Source organism: Urocitellus parryii, chromosome 1 (assembly GCF_045843805.1).
Source record: "Urocitellus parryii isolate mUroPar1 chromosome 1, mUroPar1.hap1, whole genome shotgun sequence".
In the NCBI taxonomy this organism is placed as follows: Eukaryota; Metazoa; Chordata; class Mammalia; order Rodentia; family Sciuridae; genus Urocitellus; species Urocitellus parryii.
Genome location: NC_135531.1, coordinates 66,853,935 through 66,877,226, shown reverse-complemented (window position 1 = coordinate 66,877,226; position 23,292 = coordinate 66,853,935). Strand labels below are relative to the sequence as shown.

Below are 23,292 nucleotides of genomic sequence, written 5' to 3'. Positions count from 1 at the left end.
GCCCAAGATCAGTCAAATGGGAGGGAGAGAGGCTGCTAGGCAGATGGTCTTTTCTGTTCCCAAATGTTCAAAGTTAAGGGACACTCCTTAGCACACTTTTATTTTACACAGAGTGAATTAAGAAGAAACCAAAGGTCTGAGTTTTTTTCTGGAAGTACTTGTGTCATTTCTTGAATAAACTTTGCTTGTTTATGATGTTTGCTGCCTTCTTCAAATTAGGGCTTTTCTTAGCATGCACTTAATCCTTGGTTCTCAGTTAAAGGGATGAAATAATTAAGAGCAAGGTTCTACATTATATTGTATGGTTATCTATGAGAGCATCATCTATGTTATCTTCCTTTGAAAATTCCCAAGGAAGATCAATATTTCTCTTTCTCCAAGGTGTGATGCTTACTAATTTACCAAATTCAGAGCCAATCTAGGCCATGGAAATGGTAATTTATTTTTTCACAGTATTTGTGTGCATTGAAACCTAATGGGCGCAGGTGAAAAAAAAAATAGTTGAGTAACCTTGCAGTGGCATGTGGAATAATAACATATTGAGTCACGCTCACTAGTACAGACCTGGCAGGAAAGATAACATCCCTTAGTTATTCTACAGACCCACATAGCTGTAGATAGTAGCCAATATTCCATCTCATTAAGTTTACTGTGCTATGGGATGAGGCCTTATCCTAGACACCATCTGAAATAAAAGGCAGGGAAGAGAACCACTTCTTTGAAGAGATGAACTGCTAATGGGGAGACCAGAGTAAACATCTAGGAATACAATCTATGCTAAGAATGAAAACATACAATCATTCTAAATAACTAATGTAGATATTAAACAACCAGGACTTGGCTCAGTCAGGTCAGTGTGTAGTAAAGGATGGACTTTTCAAACACTCTAAATGACCAAATGCAGTTATTCTAGGCTCAAGCTGCAACATACAGGAACCCAGCCAGATCTGCAAGATACAAGTAAGTATCAAGCAGGACTGGCCACTTGAGCCTTGGACATTCCAGTTTCTGTAATAGAAATGGAAATTCACAAGGAGCTGCACTTTCCACTGGGCTATCTATCCACCAAATCCAGTTTATTCTACAAATATTCAATGAAGGAAAACTTGCTCAATGACAGTGCTAAATAATATATATTAACAAAATTCCAAAAATAATTTTAATTATCTTTAAGGTATAGAAAAAGTGCTTCCCATTGTATGTTCACTTATAAAATTAAATTATAAAATTTAAATGATGTCTTCAATAAAAAATTAATATATCAGGACTCATGTAATACCAACCACTATTAATCTAAGTGACCATTATTATATCCCTTAAGTACAGAAAATTAAAACATAGAGATGCAACCAATACAGGTACACCTTCTAGCTAGGACAATTAGAGGGAAATGGAGACATGGATCCTGCAATGGTGGCTCCCATAACTTTCAGGGAACACTTTTATAGACAAGCCAGTTTCCCTATTTTTTTTAAACCAAAAAACTACTTATAAACTTGAGGGAGAAGTAGTATTGATTTAACATTCAGAGTGATGGCAGAGAGAGCAAGCCAGGCTTTATGTTAGGTGACTCAAAACTACCAGCCAGAGGAGATTGTGGCTTTGGAGTCAGGCCTGAGTGCACACACCAGCCTCACCACTTAATAGCCTTGTGACTCAGGGCATATAGCTCAACCTGACTGAAGTTTCCTTCCTTTACCTGCAAAACAGGTGACAGAATTGAGCTCAGTGCACATCTAGATACAAACAGGACATAAGAGTACAGAGAAGCTCCCTGAACAGAGTAAAACTTCCAAACACAGATGTTACTCTGGCATTTGTAGTAGAATTGCCAAACTCACGAAACCCAGAAGAGTGGAAGGTATGAATAAAATTTAAGTACCTAAGCAATTCATACACAAAGAGAACTTCGTTATTTTAAATTTTTACTCTTTTATCAAATATAGAATTCGATTTACATTGACATCTAAGCTAGTAGATCCCATTATCTGAATTTTAAGTCAACATGGAACATGTAGAAAATAGAGCTACTGGAAGTTTTGCTAAACTAAATCTTGTCTGAGGCCTAGATGCTACTTTTTAATTATTCTCCCCTGGTGACTCTAGTGAACAGCGAGCACTGAGTACCACCAGGTACCAATCACACCCAAACTGTTTCTAGAGAATTAGGCCCATATTGACCAGGAGTGATTCAACACAGCTTCATGTCTCTGATTTAAAAACCTACTGCAGTTTACTCAAAGTTGTGGCCAGCATTTCCAAGCCACTTTTTTCTTTAAGCAGTAGAAAAAAAAATCAATATAAAATTAGCAGTGTTTGAATGGAAGGGGATTCACAATATCATAAATCAACAATTTTCTTAAAGGAATCTATTTACTTGTATAAAAATGAGCCATGTTTTAGAGCAAATTTCCTTTGCAATTATGTAAGAGTAAACGGCATTTTAATAGGTCTTTATTCTTTTCCTTTTTACTCTGAAGCTAAAAAAGATAGTCATCTGAAACACAAACTCATGGTGATTATCTAATTTTCCCTTCAATGAAAATTTGTTATAATCCTCTTTGAAAGAGAGCCATAGTCATCATAGACAATGCTGATGGATGTTGGATCAATTAGTTTGAAACATTTTTGTAACTCTCCCCTGTCTCTGAGTGACCTTGAGTCAGTCACTGAACTTGTCTCCAATCTAATGCATCCTCTGTCACATGCAACCAGCACACAGCACCAAGCTTCTAGAATTGTGTTCTTCTCATTAGAATCTTACCAGTGCACTGCCGTCAGTCCAACGGAAGTCGTGTTCAAACATCTTATCGTTGAGGCCTATCCACTGATAATCATGGCCCACACCTAAGGCATGGGAAACAACACATTCTCACTACCTTTCCCATAAATGGATAAAAATATAGCAAAGAAAATTATTTTCATACTGAATGATGCATCTTCTTGCTGTAATTTTATTTAGTTGTGCATAGAAAAAAACCCAAAAAGCTAATTTGAAAACACTGTGAGACATTAAAATATCAGACACAGACAATAACTTCCCTAGCCATTTACTATAATTAAATACTTTTTCCATTCTTACTCATGATTGAAATTTTCCACTTATTTTTGTTAATTTAGGTAATTGGCAAAAATTCAGTGGCCCAATAAAACATAGCAGATATTATTCATTCTACCCTCACTTTGGAAGCCACATGTTTCTTCTCAAAGCATTTTTAACAGTTAAGATATTTCTCAAAAATTATCCTCAAAATATTTTCTTTTACCATGAGATGAGTCACTAATTCAATGAAGTTAAATGGACCTCTATCCAGACTACAAATTAATAATCAAACTTCAAAAAGATTGCAGACATCATGGGAACATGTTCAATAGGGCACTGAAGAGTGCTTCATGAGAAAAAAATAGTTCTATATATTTGCTACATAAAATCTAGTTGCCCTCTTCTGCTATAGTTTAAGAAGCTATTAAACAGCTCTGGTATTAGGTTTCATGAGCTTTCAATCTCCACCTATTCATGTTCTTAATATATAGCTCACTTTCTATGGTCTAAAATAATTAGAAACTTGGATGAGAATCAAATGCACAAAGGGTAGGATTAGGCTGTTATTCATAATTCAATCTTAACTAATAAGACAAAAACAATTGAAAGCAACTTTAACTTTAGGCAATACATACAAATATTCAAAATAGAGACTATAAAAATAACTAAGGTGAGAAGTATAATGAATTGCAAGAAACAGCCATTTCTATGAATCAAAAAATTATTGTAAAATAATTGCTTGTGATTCTACCTACAGCCTGTTTCACCCATTAACTTCTGGCAGGCTGAGTAATGGCTTCCTCATAGGATAGCTGAATATTTCCCAAACTGGAAGAGTCATATAAGTGAGATTAGGCAGTTCACAGCAGAGGAATTTAATAAACTGAATCGAGACTGAAGAAGGTACATCTTTTCAGCTGGATATGGAGAAAACTAAGAAAATGGTGAGAAGAGTGAAATTTCAGAAAACTCATGTTTATCTGGTACATACGATTCACAAACATTTGTTCCTCATGAGACAGGATGCTGGTGAGATGGGCGCCCTGCAGACGGCACTCCCTTTCAGCCGCATCCCACGTGCGTCGGTGGGCGAAGTACTTGTAGCACTGCCCTTGGAATTTATGCCAGCCGTAGTCACACGTCTCAGTGTCTGAAGAGAAACAAGGCAGGAGCTTATTAAACTCACCTACGTCATGCAAACTTGGCTGCCCAGTAAGAGTGTTGATAGGATACCCAAGCCAATATCTATGCAATGTCCCTGAAGTAACTGATTCATAGAAGTTGGTCACGATGACAAAGAAATCATTATAAAGTAAGCCCAACTGATCCTAGCAAAGTGGGTGGTTTTACATCTTTGGACTAAAAAGGCAGTATCTAACTGCAACTTCCTTGATTAGAGCCAGTTTCAACAGAGGAGAAAACTGGAAGAGCAGCCAGCCAAAACCTCCTAGGCTGCAAGTGTCTGCTGACTTACTCGGGAAGCAGTGGAGACAATTCCTTACCCACAGGACTTTCCTAAGAGAATCATTCAAGTGATAAGCATTTTGGGTAACAAGATTATGCACGCTCTATTTGGATAACAACTTCCAAGGCTCTGGGAATAGTCTTTCCCACTACCCAAAGAGGTATCTTGGGGGCCAAAAGGCTCTTGTCATATGGAATTTGCAAAAAGAAAAATCAATCTTGTTTAGGCAGCTTTGGGGATAAAGCCTGAATGTGTGTGCTCTTCCACCAAAGAGCGGGAAACCAGGGAACTCACAGAGCAAATGCATCAGACTTTTATTAGAAATGAAATACCTGAGTTCTTTAACTTAGTACTTAGTACTCCCTTCCCACCATGTCATATATGTGTGCACACATGTGTGTTCTCTCTTTTTCAAATAAATAGCCTGCCGCAACTGATAATATGGTGTGATGAAAATATTTTTCAAACATATCTGAAGTTTACACCATGAGGAAGCTTCAGCTTTCCTCTCTATTTTGCCAGTTTTGATGTATATTCTCAAAAGAGTAGGTTTGCTAGTAGAACTGTGCACTCATGCTAGTAGAACTGTGCACATACTCTTCATACTAAATAAATATCAACAGAAACAATTTTGACTTTTACAAAATATATCTCACAAATATACTGAAGCAGTTACATGTAAAAGCTAACAAAATCTCCTGGGTTATTTTATAAGCATACCTTCTTCCCTAATTCCAATAATCCATGAAGGAAACAGAAGCCTACTAGATTAAATGAATGATGTTTCATATGGTGGAGTTGGGCCAAATAAAAACTCAAGCCATCTTCCAATTCTCACTCAATTTACTCCTCTTCCCATGGTCATGGGGAAGTATCCTTTCTAAGAGTTTTAATTTTTTTCCTGGCTTCATTGATTCAGACCATGTTCATGCAACAGATGCGGCTTATCTTGGAGGGCAGTCTTCATGTTAGTTTAGTCTATCAGGCCCGTTGTTTAGTTACAACTTGCTGACTAATTGTTTTGAATAATGTGTACTGGAAGTTTTGAGTTTATTAAAGTGTTGTTTTGAGATCACCAAATCTCACAGGAAAGACCTAAGGTCAAAGTCAGATGGTTTGGTGTAAAAGCAGTACTCAGCACCACACAATAAAGCAAATTTTGGTCACTTGGATTATAGTTTTATTTTGGGGAAATTCATTTGGAAGAATTCAGAGGTGAGGTGGGGAGGGGAGGAAGCAGATCTTCACACAGGGGCAGGGTTCTTTTATAGAGGAGGAGTGTTGAAAAACATTTTAGGATATTCTCACTACCAAAGTCATTACTGTGATATTGTAATAGCTTAGCTTTCCAGAACCTGGGAAGTTTTCACTTATTTTAAGACATACAGTTTAAAATTCTAGAGGGTCATCACTTCTCGAACAATACATGAGAAAAAGAAATCTCTGCACTCTTTCTTCTCTGTTAACCTGAATGATTTCAGTTTTCTTTTTTTTCTTTTTGTCTTTTACTATTAAAATAGATTGTCATTAAGCATTTTTTCTCTTTTACAAAAAAAAAATGACCCTAAAATTTAGATGCATGACCACGTCATTGTTACACAATGCTGCTATGGTTTGTTTCTCTAGGTTCATGTGCTGAAAGTTTGGTCTCCAGTGAGGCAGCATGAAGAGGTGGTAGAACATGTAGGAGATGAGGCCTGGAGGAAGGTAATTAGGTCCTGGGGGCTGCACCCTCCTGGTGGATTCACACTGTCTCATAGAATGAGTTGAGTCCAGTAGGAGCAGATTAGTTTTCACTAGAGTATGTTGTTATGAAAGGAATAAGCCTTGCCCCTCCAACATCTCTTTCTTCCTGTCTCACCATGTTATCTCTTCCTTCTACCTGAGGCCAGTTGCCTTTCTGCTTTTCCATCATGTTGTGATGTAGCAAGAAGCTCTCACTAGAAACTAAACAGATGGGGTCACTCTATCTTGGACATTCAGCTCCCCAAACTGGGAACTAAATACACAGGTGTTTCTTCCTTTTTTCCCCACATTTTTACTGGTGCATTATAGTTGTACATAATAATGGGATTTGTTGTAACATCTTTTCTTTATAAAGTACCCAGTATTATCTGCTATAGCACCATAAAAACTAAGACAAATGCCCTTCCCAAGGTATATTCTTATGAGAAAACAATTCTAAAAAATATGGAGATGAGTTTCTGTCAAAATCAAGGTGAGAGAATTTATCTCTACTGTCTAAACCATAGCTTTCTAATGAATGTGTGTGTATGTGTGTGTGTGTATACACACACACACAATATAACTTAACAGAATGGCTTTTTATATTTTTTTAAAGCCTAGTACCCACACAGACCAACTTAATTTTTATCATTCATGAATTCAACAAATATGTAATGAAGGACTGTATATCAAGAGGCATCTTCCAGAATTCTATTCTGACAGAAAATATCAGGATTAGTCTACCTGTTTTTCCACCTTTACCTGAGTAATGTGAATCGCATTTCATTTACTAAAAGGCAACATTTTGGAATGATATATTTTTTTTAAAAAATCATTTGGCTTCAAGAAAAGACATCTTATGCTTTAAAACCACTCTCACATATAGGTTACAATTCCAGATTTACAGTTGTGAAACTCCTGTTCCTGACCACAGAAGCTGAAATTATTACTCTTAATCTTCTCCCCTAAAAATATTTTTTATGCTGTACAGGTAATGTTTTCAACACCTCTGATAAAGGGCTGTGAAGGAGTTAGGAACACTCTGACCCTCCATCCTGGTAAACTGCATCATGGCTGGACTGGGGCAATCTATGCATGCAGAGCTGTTTCTCTAACAGTCCCAGAGCACTTCTAGATTTTCTATCTGTTATGATTCCACCAAAATATGTCCCCTACTTCAGAGTTACTGAGACTTAAGTTACTAACACGGAGAAAAGGTCAGCTGAAGAAATAATGACACAGTCATCGTGGAACTTTGGATGGAAAATTGTTTAGACAACAATGCTGCTGTTAATGAAGAAAACATTTGTTCTTAGGCAACCTGAAAAGAAGAGCAACAAGTCCTTCAGTGTCCTGGCAATAAATCACAGGAGCACAGCTGCACTGGGTAAGCAGACGGGGGTAGATGTTTCTCAGCAAGTAGAGTGAATAAAAGTTAAACTTGATTGAAGATAAAATAGAATATGCCTGAGAGTTAGGTGGTCCCAGAAATGAAGAAACAACTTAAAACTTTTTTTTTCAATTTCTTTATAAAAAAAAGTGGGGGAGGAAACTGGCCCCCAAATCCCTTCTAAGAATGTATTGCCACTCAATCCATCAGCTACAAAAATAAGATATTTATCTCTTAGAACTGCTTTAGAAGTACTGAGAAAAACTCAGGCTTTAAAGTTAACCTGGGTTTGTTTTGCCCATGCTATAAATTAGCTATGTAATCTTGGGTACAACTCTTCTCTCTGATCTTCAGTTTCTAACACACTTAATGCATAGAAATGTTGGGTCAGTCAAATGAAATAACGTACCTGGAAGCAATTAGTAAACTACAAAATTATAAAACAAGTAGTAGCTTTTTTCTATCTCTGCTGAAAGTTAGTCACCAAAGTCAGGGACCTTTTTTTAAAAAAACCTGCTATTGTTTTTCAGAGCTCCATCTCCAGTGGCCAGGCCAGTGTATGGAAAAGAGTAGATACTCAATAAACACTTTTTGAACAAATCCATTTGTAAATTTCTCCTGTACTTGAAATTAGGGGAAGCCAGGATCATTTTAACACATTTGACCACTCCAAGTGTCTCACCCTTTTGTGCTTTTTTTTACTTTAAAGAGAATCTAGCTTAGTCTAATTTCATGTTTAAAATTATGAAACATACTCACCATATGCAGTAAGAAAAGAAACCCCCCACTAAACTTAGCCATTGCCCAGCCCCCTGTAACAGTAATTCAGTATGTGCAGCATTTTAGCTTTGCTTTAATTATAGTGACGTCTGAATTAACTCTGCAAAGCAGAATGTGTGGCCAGACCAATGTGTCTAAGTGTCTAATACTTTTTCATTTTGTCTGTTGGAATGGAAGTTTGGCACTGCACACTTTTATCAAAGCCAAACCACTGTATGACTTTAAGAAGAGGAAACCAACATTCCAAAGCTGAGTGTGCTGAGCGTGCAATCTGTTTCTGATTGATGGGCTAAGAAATGTTACCATTAACCACCTAAAATATACTCTTAGGTTGGCCTTAAAATGGAAATTACAGGGATCATGAGATTTTAGGCCTTTATTTCATTCAGAAAAAAAAAGCAGATGCTTCTTTAGTAGGAAAATTTCCTGGTGAGCAGACTCGCATCTTTTACATAGAATGTGCCAAGTTAAGGCCAATGCATTCTAACAACTTTATCAATGCGTTCTCCAGATATGATTGACTATGAAAAATAAGTTCATGAGTCTCAAGTGCTTAGGAGAAAAATTAAGGCAACACTGAATCCAGCACTCCTTGTTACACAAGCCACATTAAGGTCAATGTCTAGTTTGTCCCTAGGAAGAATATATATAATGATACTCCTTTTGTGACTAGATGTCCTTGAATTCAGCTTGGTGAGTCTATCTGCAACTCCATTCTATCAACAAATCAATCATAATGAAGTCAGCACTATGGCTGAGCTATTCACACTTGAGGAAACTTAACACACTTGGGTAACCTATGAATTTGCTCCATGGGAAAAAACATACAGTCAAGCCAAAATTTTGAAAAACATCAATTAACATTCATCTTAACAAATGCTGTTATAGCTCTTACCTTGTTCACAAAGTGCACCAACGTAGCTTGGAAGACAGAGGCATCTAAATGTATTGAAACCGTCAACACATGTGGCTCCATTCCGACAGGGATTAGAGTGACATTCATCAAAATCTGAAATAAAATTTGAAAGCCCACAAAAATACTTTCAAAAAGGGTGAAATAAATCTGTTTACTATGAGATTGCCAGATAGATAAAGGATAGCCAATTACATTTGAATTTCAAGTTACATAAAAACATAATGTTTTAGCAAAAGTATGTCCCATGCAGATTTAAGGGCAAACTTGACTAAAAAACAAAAACCAAAACAAAATACCTTTTTAATCTGAAATTCAAACTTAACTGAACAACTTTATATTTTCTGAATTGGTTATCCTAAGAAAATTTCAAAGATCGGGTTATTGTCTTCATTGCTATTAGGCGAATCCCTTAAACCCTAAAATTGATTTTAAAAGCCCCCCTAAACTTCCCACCTCCAATCCTAGCTTATGCTCTGATTATTTCACATGTGAAATATGCAAAATACCTAGCTGCCTCTGGACCCTTTCCTCCTAGATAGATGCTTCATTCTACAGACTCTCATCCTTTTTGTACATAGTCATGATAATTTTATTCTTTTGTTCTCACACTTTCTATGGATCCCAGTCACCCAAGGCAGCAATTCTCAAAGTATGGTCCCTGGATCAGCAGCATCAGCATTGCCTGAGAGTATTAGAAATGCATGTTCAGGTCCTACTTCAGACCTCCTGAATCGGATGCTGTGAGATAGGGAAAGCAATTTGTGTTTTACCAAGCCCTCTGGGTGATTTGATGCCTGACAGTGTTTCAAAGCCACTCAACTAGAATATGAATCAAAACTATGTGGTCTTTGAATTCAGGACATTCTCAGAGATCAGGATCTTCTAGACCCCCCCCCCTGCTTGTTATTCTCTCACAACATACCTGCCCCCTCCCCCACCCTTAATTGGCATACCTGAATACTTGCAGCCACTCAAATGGCTCTGGACTTTGTGGTCTGTATGGTCCATCTCTCCCTGAACCATCTATCAAATCCTCCCCACCTTCAAAGATCTCTGGAAAATGCAACCTTACTACATAGACCTCTGTGATTACCCCAATGAAAGTAATGACTGTATTCCCATAGCATTTTGCAATCGCATTAAAAATTTAATTAAGAATTAAGGAAGTTATCCCAAATCCTAAATTATAAGTAGAGCTTTCTAAAAAACATGTTTTATTAAATTGGTTATGTATTTAAATGCAAAAATAAAGATTAGATGAAAATGTCAATATATATGCATCTTTACATTTATAAAGTCCATTTTAAAAAATCACAAAAAAGAATAACCGACCTCAGTAGGAGTTACTTAGTCTTAATTGTAGCAACAGAATTCAGTCAACCCCTGTCCCCATTCCCATATCCCAATTAATTACTCTGAGATTTTAATTTCATTTCATATAGAGTTCATCTACACATGGGTCTCCCTAAAATTTCTGATGGATTCAACAATACAAATTCTCCCACTATATAGCTTCTGGAAGAGAACGACAGTGCCTGGGCCAAGAAGAGTCCTTACCAAGTTCACACTGGTCTCCACTGTATCCTGGCACACAGGTGCATACATAAGCGGTTTCGGTAGGATAGCAGGTGCCTCCATTAAGGCATGGGTTTGTTTTGCACCGGTCAGTTCCTGCCATGTTCAGGAAAATAAGAAAAAAAAAAAACAATTAAGCTCATATCTAAGGTTTCAACATATTATAGCATAAAATGCCACTTATTGCTACCATAATATAAGCTTTACCATAGCGGTTTAAAAACACTACATAGAAAAATTAACATTAACTTTACTCTGGAGTGTTTCTTGGCATTATAACAAAATGTGGCAAATTGTATCTATTCATTTATAGGATTCAATTATTATTTTTCAACAGAGTTTTTATACTTTATCTGGCAACTAATATGGTCTACTGCAGATTTAGTTGGCATGATAATGGTAATTGATTTTAGTCAAAAATGATTACACATATGTGCACAGTGGATGGAACATGTATTCTTTTGAACGGGGTTAGTTCATGTGAAATGGCTGGATACATGGAACATGCATTCTTTTTAGCAGACTGCTTGTTACCATCATTTGAATTATTATTGCCTTTTACCACTTAATGCTCAGAAACTGTTTTTCTTCGTAAGTGTGCACTGAAGTCTCTTCTGCTACATTAATATGCTTTTTCCAAAAACACGTTCCAAATGTACTCCTTTAAACTATACTTGAAGAAAAGCAACACATGGATTAAACTCTACTGTACAAAAACAAACCCCAATACAAAAACCTCACCTAAAATAAAACCCACAATTTGTATTACAATTTTCTTGTTAAAATATATTTAAAACCAACCCTCCTAGGAGATCAATGGAAAGGCCAAGGACATAAATTTATGAGGACAAATAATCTAAAATATATTTTCTAAATGCAAAACTTTTACACCATTTGATTCTTATATTTTTGTGGCAATATTGCTTGGAGAAGCCTATTTTCAATTAAGGTTTACATTGATTTTTTAAAATAATCTTTCAGAACTGCTTAATTCTCTAAATGTTCAAAAATCCAAATGAGAGTTGAAAGTTTCAGACAATAATTGAAATAAAATAGAGTGTATATGGAATATTACTATATTTTAGAGAATCAAAAGTCCTGAGACCCTAAAATAATTACACATGAAAATATGTCCAACTTCTGATGAAACATTGGCTGTAAAAGAGTTATTCCCACACAAGAAAGTCAAACTCAAACTTTCTGAGTGTTAAGTAGACTCAAAAAAAAAACCAGAATGACTTGATGGATATACATTCCTATTTGGAGTTCACATTAGAATTAGGCAAATTCAGATGCGCACGTCGACTTCTTAAAAAATTACCCTATTTTTTCCAAGACACTTTTTCCTACAGTTCCAAAAACAAGCCTTCCTAGCAATTTGTGCTTTCTGCAGTTGAAAGGACACGGCCTTGATGACACTGCCTCAGCCAGTGACATATTTACACTTGTGTACAATCAAATAAAACCTATGTGTAAGACTGAATTGAGCTCACAAATTCAGAGGCCTACTTCTCCCACCATAACATGAAACACCATGCTGAGACCATGAGTCAAAGAGTTGGTGAGAAAGTTGGTCTTTCTGTGAACTTGAAGAAGTTTGCATTAGGAGAAAAGTCTGACTTTCAGGAATTTAATTTTTTCCTAAATAGTTCATATTAGCCTCTGAAAGTTGAATCTTCAACAGAAAGACCAAGCAATTCCATGTGAGCCACTGTTGACTGAATTAAACTGAAGTGACTAATTTTGTTTTGCAATGAAGGCGCAAACTTCAATTCTCAGTAAGTTTTGTGTACTAGATAACTGATACACATTTCTCACTCATTTATCAAACTCAACTCTCCATATATTTATACAGTTATTGTCAATTATCTCTACACCATATTTTAACAACCAGATGTTTCAAATAAATTGCAAAAAATAAAAGTTGGCCAGATTATTAAATTATAGGTTACAGATTAAATATACAGGGACAGCAAAAAATTCAATGTCAGCCACCTTTGATCAATTTTATTCGAGAAAGACTCCAAAACATTTATGAAAAAATTGCACTTTCTACTTTACTCTTTCTAAAGCACAAGATAAAGCATTAGTGACACAAAAAATAATACCGATATATATCAGAAGAATAATTCTAGCAATAGTTATGACATATATCATATTCATTAAAATTAAACATTTATTTTCAACCAACACAAGTACAGCCTTTGGTCTTTGTTTAGGTAGCAGCTAACTGGTGTGGTTACTTATGGGGTTGATGGACATTGTTATTTAAATAATAGCATTCTAGGAAAAAGCTGACTACTCAAGATTCTCAGCCTAGATTAAGAAGAAAATAAATTATACTAAGTAATGCTCAAAGATTTCTAGTTTACATATCATTAAACATCAATTCTTCACTTTTGTACTAAAATGGAAATAAGCAGAGGGCAATAAAAAGAACGTGGATTTTAGAATGGGGCTGATGAATTCAAATTCTATTCTGCCACGATGTGGCTGTGCAACATGGGCAAGCTGCTGACCATCTCCATGACCTACTCTTTCAATGGAGATAATAAGTGCCTTAAAACTTTTTTGGTAACATCAAACAAAGTGATCTATAGGATGTAGTATTAAATTCATGTTTTTGGTATATTCAGTTAATAAACAGAAATCTCTTAACAGGCAGAACATGAATATACACTAAATACATATCCACTATGGCTCGGCACTATTAGAAGCATTATGTAGACTACCTCCATCAGGGAAATTACATTGATGTATGAACTTATAACTGACATCGAGCAAACTGTGAAATATTTATTAGAGCTAGTTACTACTCTCAAATGTTAAAAGCCTGACTGATTTTGATAATTAGCATATAGTATACATCAGTGAGATAGTTAAAAAAGATATGGGGCATCTTTTTTTCTGTTTTTAAAACTAGGGTATATAGCTATAGGACCTATAAAAAAGCAATAGTTGTGAGTAAATACACATTGAGTTTTTTTATAACATTATTTCATTTTATCCATGTTACAACTATGTTTTTAAAACACAGAAAAGCACAAAGTATATCTGTAAAGCCCCAGCAAGACTCTATACTTACTTCCATTGTATCTCATTGTATGAGCTTCCATTGTATGAGCTCAATACTGTGGCATGGCCTGCTGTTACATCAACAGTGCAAGAAAACACCCCTAATTTAACATCCCAATAGAAATGATATACATATACATCTTAGAACCAAGGGACTGTTTCCAGATTTGGAAGCAGATTTGTCAATGTTGTGATCTTACCTGGTAAAAAGACTGCTGTGCCTTCCACTGACTCTTCATTAATGCCAATCAACAAAGCAGTTTCATTAGAAGTTTCCAGAAGGGAAAATGGTGGCGTTGCAAGCTCAGTATTTAACTCCACAGTGCTTACTGTTGCCTGATTGGAATCAAGAGTTCTCACCGATAGTTGCTTTTCTGATACTGCTACTGTGGGACCCTCCCTTCCGGGGAAAGCTGACTGTGTTTCAGGGTTTATTTCCAAAGAAGAAGGAATTGTGGGCCTCTCCAAAGTCTGTGGGCTGGGCTGAGGCACCACACTTGCCTCAACCCTGGAAGTTGCAGAAGCAGAAGTAGAATGTGGCCATGGTGCAGCACCTTCTAACTGAATTTCGCTGGCAGCTGTAATAATAGTTCCAGCCTCAGGTTCCCCCACACTGGGAAACACCTCAACTATTTCTCCAGAAAACTGGTCATTGGCTTTGTTTTGGAAATCTTGGGAAGTCTCAGTGCCTTCCTCGGCAATTAGTTGTGTGGGAGAAGCTTCCTTTTCTTCCAATAAATTAGATTTACTTGCTTCCTCCAAAGGTTCTAATGCTGGGTCAGGAGATGAGGATGGAGGATGGGTTACCTGAAAGTATTCATCATTGGATGCCTTGACAGTTGCTTCAATATCCGCATGAACTTCCTGGAGAGAATCCTCTGTAGACCTCTGAGATGGGCCAGCAGCTGTACCTGGCAGAGCACTTGGCTGGGGAACCTCTGTGTGTTCATAGGTTTCTCCGCCTGAGTAGGCAGGGAATGGAGAGGATGATGTCTGAGAAGACAACTTTGCAAATGCTGAACCTGCTAATGTTGTATCAGTGTAATAAGAGGGACTGGACCCCTCCAACACCTCAGGGGCTTCTGTTAAACTCTGAGCTGTAAGGAGGATATTACCAATACTTACATAAGGAGTGGGATCTATCAATGTTTCCTCAGCCCCTGAAGAGAATTCTGGCTGAAAAGAAGGACTCATATATTTCTTTTCTTCATACTCTTCCTGTGTCTTGTCCAAATGACCCAACGTTGATATCATTTCACTTTGGTCTGCAATAGCTTGACTGTCAGACAAAGTGCTTGATTCAAATATGTCATCCAGAGGTTTTGCTTCAATTTTCAGTTCTTCCATCTCTGGATTAACTGTGGCAGAACTTCTAGGAATGGGCAGAGAAGTTTCTGTGGGAAGGAAAATATCTAATTCCGTTTCTGTGGTAGGGATAGGGATCCCAGTGGCAAAGTTAAAGCCCATGTGATCTAATTGGTTTCCAGTATCAGGAGTCATTGATTCGTGATATGTTGCCTGAGTATTACTAGCCAGAAGAGTATCACCAGAGCTCTCAAATGGCTCCTCAGCTAAAGAACGGTTGGCAGCTGCCACATCCAGCTCTTGAACCCGGATGCCTTCTTCATTACTGCCACGTGGTTCTGATGGCACCTCTGGTTCTATGTCTGTTTGCATTCCAAGGATATCTTCATATACAGGCTTAGTGTGATCGATATCTATGATAGTATTTTTATCTGATGTCAGTTCAGGAAGAATTTCAAGAATGGTGCTCTCAGTAATTGTCAATATTAAATCCTTATCCTCTTTGTCTAGATCAAGGATAATATTTTCGGTGGCTTTTCTCCGGGTAGGTTTTAAGGTGGCATCCTCGAATCCTATGAAATGATCTTGGAAACTACCGGAGACACTTTCTGTGGGTGCCTCATGGGACACCATGCCTGACGGGGTGCTCCTTGTCTCAGGGGAGGTTTCATTCTGCTCTGAACGAAGAGGCAGCACCACAGAAACCGCTGGGGATCCATCAGCAGCTACAGCTTCAGCACTTGGCACTTCAGAATGCTTCTCCAGAAAGCTATCAAAAACATATGTGGTGCTTCTTGGCCCCGTTGCCTCAGTAGTTCCAGCAGCGTGGATTGAATTAGAGAGATCCACTTCCCCAGATCCTTCTCCAGAATTTTCATCAAACAACTCAGACAGCTTTGGTGCTGGTGTAACAAATTCTTGGGCCATTTCAAGAAAACCAGTGGGAGCATTTGCTGTTTCTTTATTTTCTGCCGTTGAAGAATACTCACTGGAGAGTTGCTGTGTTACAGTTTGTGGTCTACTAGTCTGCATTTCTTCTTCCCATTTGAGGGTCTGACTTTGAGGATGTTCAATGTCTGTGGAGACAGAGCTAGGTGCCGTGGTGGGTCCTGCTGCTCCAGTGTTGCCTGAGACTTCTGTTAAGGTTGTATTGGGTGCCCCTTCACTACTTTTGGAGACTTCATCTGTTTTGGAAATGAGGGGTCCAACTTCACTCACCACATTTTCCACTCTCTCATCATCTTTAGTTCCATCGCTGAAGATACTTGTTTCTAAACTTGCCACTTGAGAAGTGTGGGGATATACTGTGCTAATAATTTGTTCCACTTCAGAAAATTTTACTGACACTGTAGGCAGAGTAGGCAAAACTTCTTCTCCTGATCCCAGACCAGAGGATAAGAGATCAGTATCCAACTCTTGAATTGTTGGTCTCATACCTTTGGGAAAGAGCTTTATACTTTCTTCATCTTTAGTTGATAAGTTTGTGACTGCATTTTCAGCCGGTATAGATTCAGTCACTAAGGCAGTAGTTAAGAAGAAATGTGACTCTGCAGTTGGCTCAGGGAGAGAGGTATATGACTCTAGGCTTTTTACATCTGGATCTGGAGTAGACATGTGAACCAAGGAAACGCCAATTTGCTTATCAGCACTGTAAGTTTTCTTTGTAGGATAATCTGTAGTCTGGAGTTCAATTTCGGTAAGTGTTTGTGAATCAAAAGTTGTTTGTTCTGGTCCAAGAGAGCTTTGGGAGGATTCTAAAGATTTGTGTTCTTGACTCTTTTCCTCTGATTCTGCTTCACTCTCAATCCCTTGACTCACAGGGTTGGTGTTTTGCCTGGACCATAATCTGGCTGGCTCCATCGTTTGCAGAAAGTCCATTGAAGCTGTGCCATTGACCTTTACTTCCCCCTTTCCTGTTGGATCTGCAGTACTTTCAGCTTCTGCTGTTGGCAAAATTGTGGATCTTTTATCCACTTCATCAATAGCATCCGTTTCTCTGAATCCTGGGTTAATAAATGGAGACTCTGTATCCAAAATGTTTTCCACAACTGTGGGAAGCACTAGGTCAACAGAGCTGCTGACTGTGACCTGTTGCTCACCTGAACCCTCAGCAGAAGCTGTAAACTCTTCCCAGGGGAAAGCTGATGTGCTGACCATGGTGCTACTGGGTGCTTCTGAGTTAGGCATGTGATTGCTGTGATCTGAAGTAGGTTTGGTAGGTAATAAAATCTGGGTATTCCTAAATGCTTCATCCGCAGAGCCTTCCATCATCACTGTTTCTTCTTTTGTTATGGGATGAGATACTGTTGAGTATTCCATTAAGTCACCACTGAAATCTTCTTCCAAAGGAAAACCTGTAGGAATGACCCTTATTTCTGCCCCATAATTTGGTTCTCCTGGTACCTCTGAAATTAATTTTTCCTTGGATGTTTGGCTTATAATTTCAGTGACTTTTCTGTCAATTACAGTACTCAAAAATGGTCCTGTAGGCTCAGAGGAGAATGTTGTTTCCACATGGGGAGACGAAGTGCCAGCTTCCTTTTCGGTTTGAATTTCTGGTTCTAAATTTAAAGAAAATGAAGAAACAGTTGTGGTTTCTGGGTCAGCAGCAGCTTCTCCAGAGCCCTGCTCAATAGAGAGAGAGACAGGGCCACCTGAAAGAGTGGTCAGCCTTTCTGGGTCCCCTGGTTGGCTAGTACTGCTGTGTTCAAAGGGCTGTGCCCCCGAGTTGACTAAAACATTTGTCTCTGTAAAGACAAGCGTAGAACTTGTCATTTCATCTGAAAATTGTGTGGGCGTTGGCGAGGATATCAAACTTTTCCTGGTAGCTTTATCAGTAGATGTAGGTTCATTTGAACTTCCTAATTCAGGGTGTAAAATTAATTGATCTGCTCTCTGTGTCAGTGACTCTACCTCAAAGGTAGATGTTGTACCTGTTGTTCCCTCCTCCTCCTCCTTCCTTTCCTTTCCCTCAAGGGATGTACTGAAAACCCACTTGGAATTTTCTGTTTCACTTATGAATTTTGTAGGCATGACTTCTACGGAAGGTTCTTCAGAAACTGTGTCAATGGTGGTCGCAGGAACATCAAAAAGATTTTCTGTGATCATTATCTTGCCAGTGTCTAAAGTAAAGAGTGTATCTGTGGTATTTTTTGATAAATCAGTTACCATGTTCAACATGTTATCTTTAAAATCTTCCACTTCCCCAGAGCTTTCCAGGATTGGAATTGCAGAACTTCCTGAGAGCTCCACAATTTGTCTAGGAGTTATTTCTATCCAGCTTTCCATTGTAGAGAAAAGTCCATCAGGCCGTGGATTTTCTGCTAGGGTAACTGATTCTTTCTCTGAAACATTTATTGCCGCAGAACTTGGATCCATCCTGGGAGTATATGTGACAGAAGTACTTTTTTCCACCTCTTCACCTAAAGTTACCTGTGTGGCCCTTGAAAAGATCATTTTCTGAGATACTTGGTCAATGGCAGACTCTCCTGAAGACTCTTCAGAAAAGGGAGATACAGGTTCAGGATGCTCATGCATCAGATTTTCAAGTTTAGGACCTCTCTCTGTAATTAACTCTGCCCCTTCTGTGGTTTTTCCTTCATGGGATGCGGCTGTGGGGAACATATCAGGCTCACCACCTGAAAATTGTTCTGGTGTTTCAGGGTAAGTGTCAGGTTTCCATGTAATTTCCAGAAATTCAGTGGTTTCTTTAGATTCATTAGGTTGCACAACAGTAGACAATTCTGTCTCTGCTACTTCAAATTGTTGGGTATCACTTTCAGAGCTCTCTGAGAAATTTTGAGAAGGTGCAACACTTTCAAACTGGCCACGCCTAGCTTCTGCAGCTTCGGGGTCCTTGGGCACAGTGGTGACTAGGTGCTTCCCATTAATGTACTGCACAGAAGGTGTGGTGGTTACATCAGTAGCATTTTCACAGTCTTCATTTTCCCCTTCATTTTCACTGTGGTATATTTCTATTTCAAATATTTCAGGTAAATCAGGTAAAATTTCAGCAATTAGTTCATGCACTGGATCTGTTTCTTCACTACAAGGTTCATCTTCTTTAGATTCTGAATCTATTGGATGACCAATTACACTCAAATCACTCATTCGACCTGAAAAAAACAAAGAGTTTTCACAATACTTAAATAGAAGCTTTGGCAGTGCATGACAGAAGAAATCGATAGCAAAGGCTGATCACATTCATAGACACAAAGAAGGATTCGAATGTTCTCACATTAAGTGCAATCATCCTTCTACAGGTTCTCAGTCTTCAAATTTGCAGCTTTGTATTAACAATAAGAAAGATAAATCTCAAGTTACAGAAACAGGTTACACAAACTCTTCAACGTGTTTAACAAAGGCAACAAAGTCCTTAAAACAAAATAAGGAATCACATTTGCAAGGTAATTTTGCAATGTAACAATTTATCTTTGTGTGAACTACAAAAAAAATTAAAAATTAAGACCATTTCACCAGACCATATACAAAAAGTGATTGATCATTGTTCTATATGGCAGGGGATGCTTACACACTCTATTCAATAAGAAGATGAGAAGATTCCTTCTGCCTCTTCATAATCTGTCTGAAAGAAAATTGTTTCTAGAAAAATAAAAGAGCAATGGACACCCCCTACCCACTGTGGCAGTAGGACAGGAGCCTAGCCACACCTCAGGAAGCCCTGAGTGGCAGGGCCTTGGCAAGGAGTGTTCACTGGAAGGACCAGGAAGGAAGAGTCTTCCATCCCTGTACACCTTTATCCTTCAGGGGATGTGACCTGAGTTAGGTCAATTTAGCTCTTGTTATTAGTATTCTCTCTGAAGAAAGTTCAGGAGTCACATATAAATATTATAAGTAGCATACTTCAAATAATACATATCATCAGAACATTCCCTGGATTGTCAATTGCCAAATGGTACCAACCACTAATGTCAATGGGCTTCTCCGCCACCAGAAATAGACCAGCAAAGCTCCACACTCTCATCATCGTGGTATTCAACTCTCCTAGGAGAGTGGTTCTACCATTACAGCTACCCTATGTCTGGTTACACAGCAGTACACAGAGGTGCCTCTGATGCACCAAGCCAGGACAAAGATAAAGGACCACACAGTGCCTTACTATCCTGCATGAAGAAACATTCCTGCAGAATTAGTTTTTGGTTTAGCCCCAATCCATGCCACACAGGCTTAGGCTGAAGTTGAGATATACACAGAAGGAACGATTATCATGGAACCTATTCTGCCTCCCCAATTTGCCATCTTTAAGGGGGGAAAACACTGTTTTCTCCTGGTATGTTCCTGTTCCAAGAAAAGAGGCAGTTCCCCTCCATGGTATGTTCCTATTGCAAGAAAAGAGGCAGTTCCTCTCCATGCTTGGAGGCCTCAATATCTAGCATTTACTGTTAAATCAGAAAAGGAAAAAAATTCTATTCAGGAGAGATCAGAATCATATGGCTGTGCATCAAGATTATGCATCAAGATTGATAAGTAGATACTATATGAATTCTCAATGGAAACTCTATGGAAGTTTATTAAATTTCTTTAAATTAAAAAAACCAAAGACCAAAGGACTTTCATGTAATAAAAGACATATACTATATTTACTTTTCTCTTTCATTAAAATAAAAACAAAAAAGAAAAGTTCTTTCTGTATCCTACCACATCTTCACTAAATTGTCTCATTAAAATGCTATTTGTGTAGGTTTGCATTATTCTTACCCTATCTATATGTCCTTCCTACTTATTTTTCACACACTACAGCTCATTTTGTTTATTTCCATCCATTCCACCTTATACATTCAACTTTTAACTATGTAAGCTAAGGCATATGGGTATTCAAATGAATGAGAAAATATCTCTGTAATGTAGGTAAGTGAGATCAATGCCTGACTCCAATGTACTATAAAAATATAAAATGAATACAGGCTCTTTCTGGATAGCTATCACAGCTATACCTAATTACCAAATTCAAGAAAATGATTAAATCATCGGATTTTCTTAAAAATACAATTAAAAAGGAGAGGAGGAGGGAAGAATAGAAGTTCATTGGATTAGACAAAAGGGAATGAGGGGAAGGAAGGGGAAATTGGAATAAGAAAGATGGTAGAATGAATCAGACATAACTTTTCCATGCTCATATATGAATACATGGCCAGTGTAACTCCACATCATGTTCAACCATAAGAATTGGATCCTAATTAGAATAATTTATACTCCATGTATGCATAATATGTCAAAATACATTCTACTGTCATGTGTATCTAAAAATAACAAATAAAAAATAATAGAAAAAAAGAAGAAATTTGTTCAGTATTAAACCGTTAAAGTTGTTATTTAGATCTTAAGCACCCAGTGTGTATATGCTTTAAAAGATGACAGATTAAAATTTTCAGATAATGACACCTTAATACAGTTTGCATTGAAGGCAGACTTTTGTGTTACAAAAAAGAATGCGAATCATGAAAATCAAAGGTAAATCAGTAGAGGAGAAGGAAGGAACCATGGGGAGGGAGGAGGGGAGAGAAATCGGTAACAATGGAAAATGATACTGGCCAAATTAAATTCCTATGTTGTGTGCATTTGTAACAAATCCCACCACTATGTACAACTATAATGCACCAGTAAAAAATATGAAAAAAAGAATGTGAAGAAAATGTTTGAACTATGTGAAACAATACATTTTAAATGTCCTTTGCACAAATGAATCTTTTAAAATATCACATCAACTATTTAATCACTAAATAAGTAATTTCTCGTTGTCTAGCAGTATTTTAATATAGTTGAGTAAAGCCAGACTTAATGGTAAGTATTCTGTACAACTTTATGAATTTTAACTGGATTTTCAAAAATATGCAGATCTTTAACTGTTTATACTCTCATATGCAACTCTTTTATGTTGTTTTATTAGGCATAAATAAAATTAGTACTCTTAAGAAGTATTCCACACAAGTACACTAAGTTCACACCTATGGTGGCTTGATGCCACAGTATCACTTACTTAAGAGTAAAAAATTGATTTTAAATGAGAAACATCAGTTAGTGCCAAGCATATAAAGAACGCCTAAAACATTTTGCACCATTTAATAAATAACGGAGTTAAAACTAGCCATTCCAACAGGCTTCTCCAGCCAAATACAGGATAAATATGGAAACATCTGCTCAACATTATATATTTATAAAGTCTTGGGACAAGAGTAGTGTAAAAACCTTCACTGTTATTATAGATTTGTAGGAGTTCCTAAATAAAGTCCTTACTTTTAAAAAATAAAAACACATTCCTTCACATGGAGGTTTTGTGAAGTGTGGTGCCAGTGGTTCTACAAGAGTGCGATGGAGCAGAGACATTAAGGTGTGACAATGTGTCAAATGCTCACTGGGGATCATGTGCTCACTTACACAGAGAGAACTCTAACTGCAAATCAATAGTTTACATAATTTAGTTAACCATCAACTCGTATTAAGTCGACTTTGGTATTAAAGAGCATGGAATTCACTCTATGTTCTCCCATTTTAGCTCCAATGAACAAAGTAAAACATTCTTTCAATTCATTTTTCACTTGGATAAAGAACTATAGTACTTCCTATTGCTCATAAACCTAAGAGGTTTAACATTTTAGACCATCATGACAGAGTATTTTATAATCTCAACCCTTAGACGCAATATATTCCATTTTATGACCAAAATAAATATCCCAATATTTAGATCACAGCAATAAAAACATATCAGAGACATAATCTTTGCACACATTCATTTCACAACCACAGGACTGCTTCATACTGGGTCTTTGCCTGCAAAATTAAGCTCACTGCCATAACCATGTGTTCCATGCTAACTGTACTATCGCCCCAGGAGCCAACTCACTGCACAGAATTTACTAAGTGTTTTTAATGCTTCAGACCCCATGGATGACACTATCTTATCAACTTCACAGAGACTCGGTCAGGTGCTCCATCTACTCCTACCGCTTCCTGAAGCAAATGCTTTTGTCAGTAAGTTAAAGAACTGGACTGACCCTTAT

The 23,292-nt window shown here is 37.5% G+C and overlaps 1 protein-coding gene across 3 annotated transcripts in view; it reads right to left on the bottom strand.

Moving 5' to 3' along the window:
* The window catches only part of Vcan (versican), a 90,544-nt gene that overhangs the window by 20,224 nt on the left and 47,028 nt on the right, over nt 1–23,292 (bottom strand). For 2 of the 3 annotated variants that reach the window (XM_026394558.2, XM_026394559.2), the window contains 5 exons: nt 14,170–19,389; nt 10,877–10,990; nt 9,299–9,412; nt 4,035–4,193; nt 2,765–2,847 (listed from right to left, as the gene is read on the bottom strand). In XM_026394558.2, coding sequence (XP_026250343.2) covers nt 2,765–2,847; nt 4,035–4,193; nt 9,299–9,412; nt 10,877–10,990; nt 14,170–19,389 — 5,690 coding nt within the window. The remainder of the gene's footprint in view (nt 1–2,764; nt 2,848–4,034; nt 4,194–9,298; nt 9,413–10,876; nt 10,991–14,169; nt 19,390–23,292) is intronic. The other variant, XM_077800491.1, reaches the window with a different exon arrangement.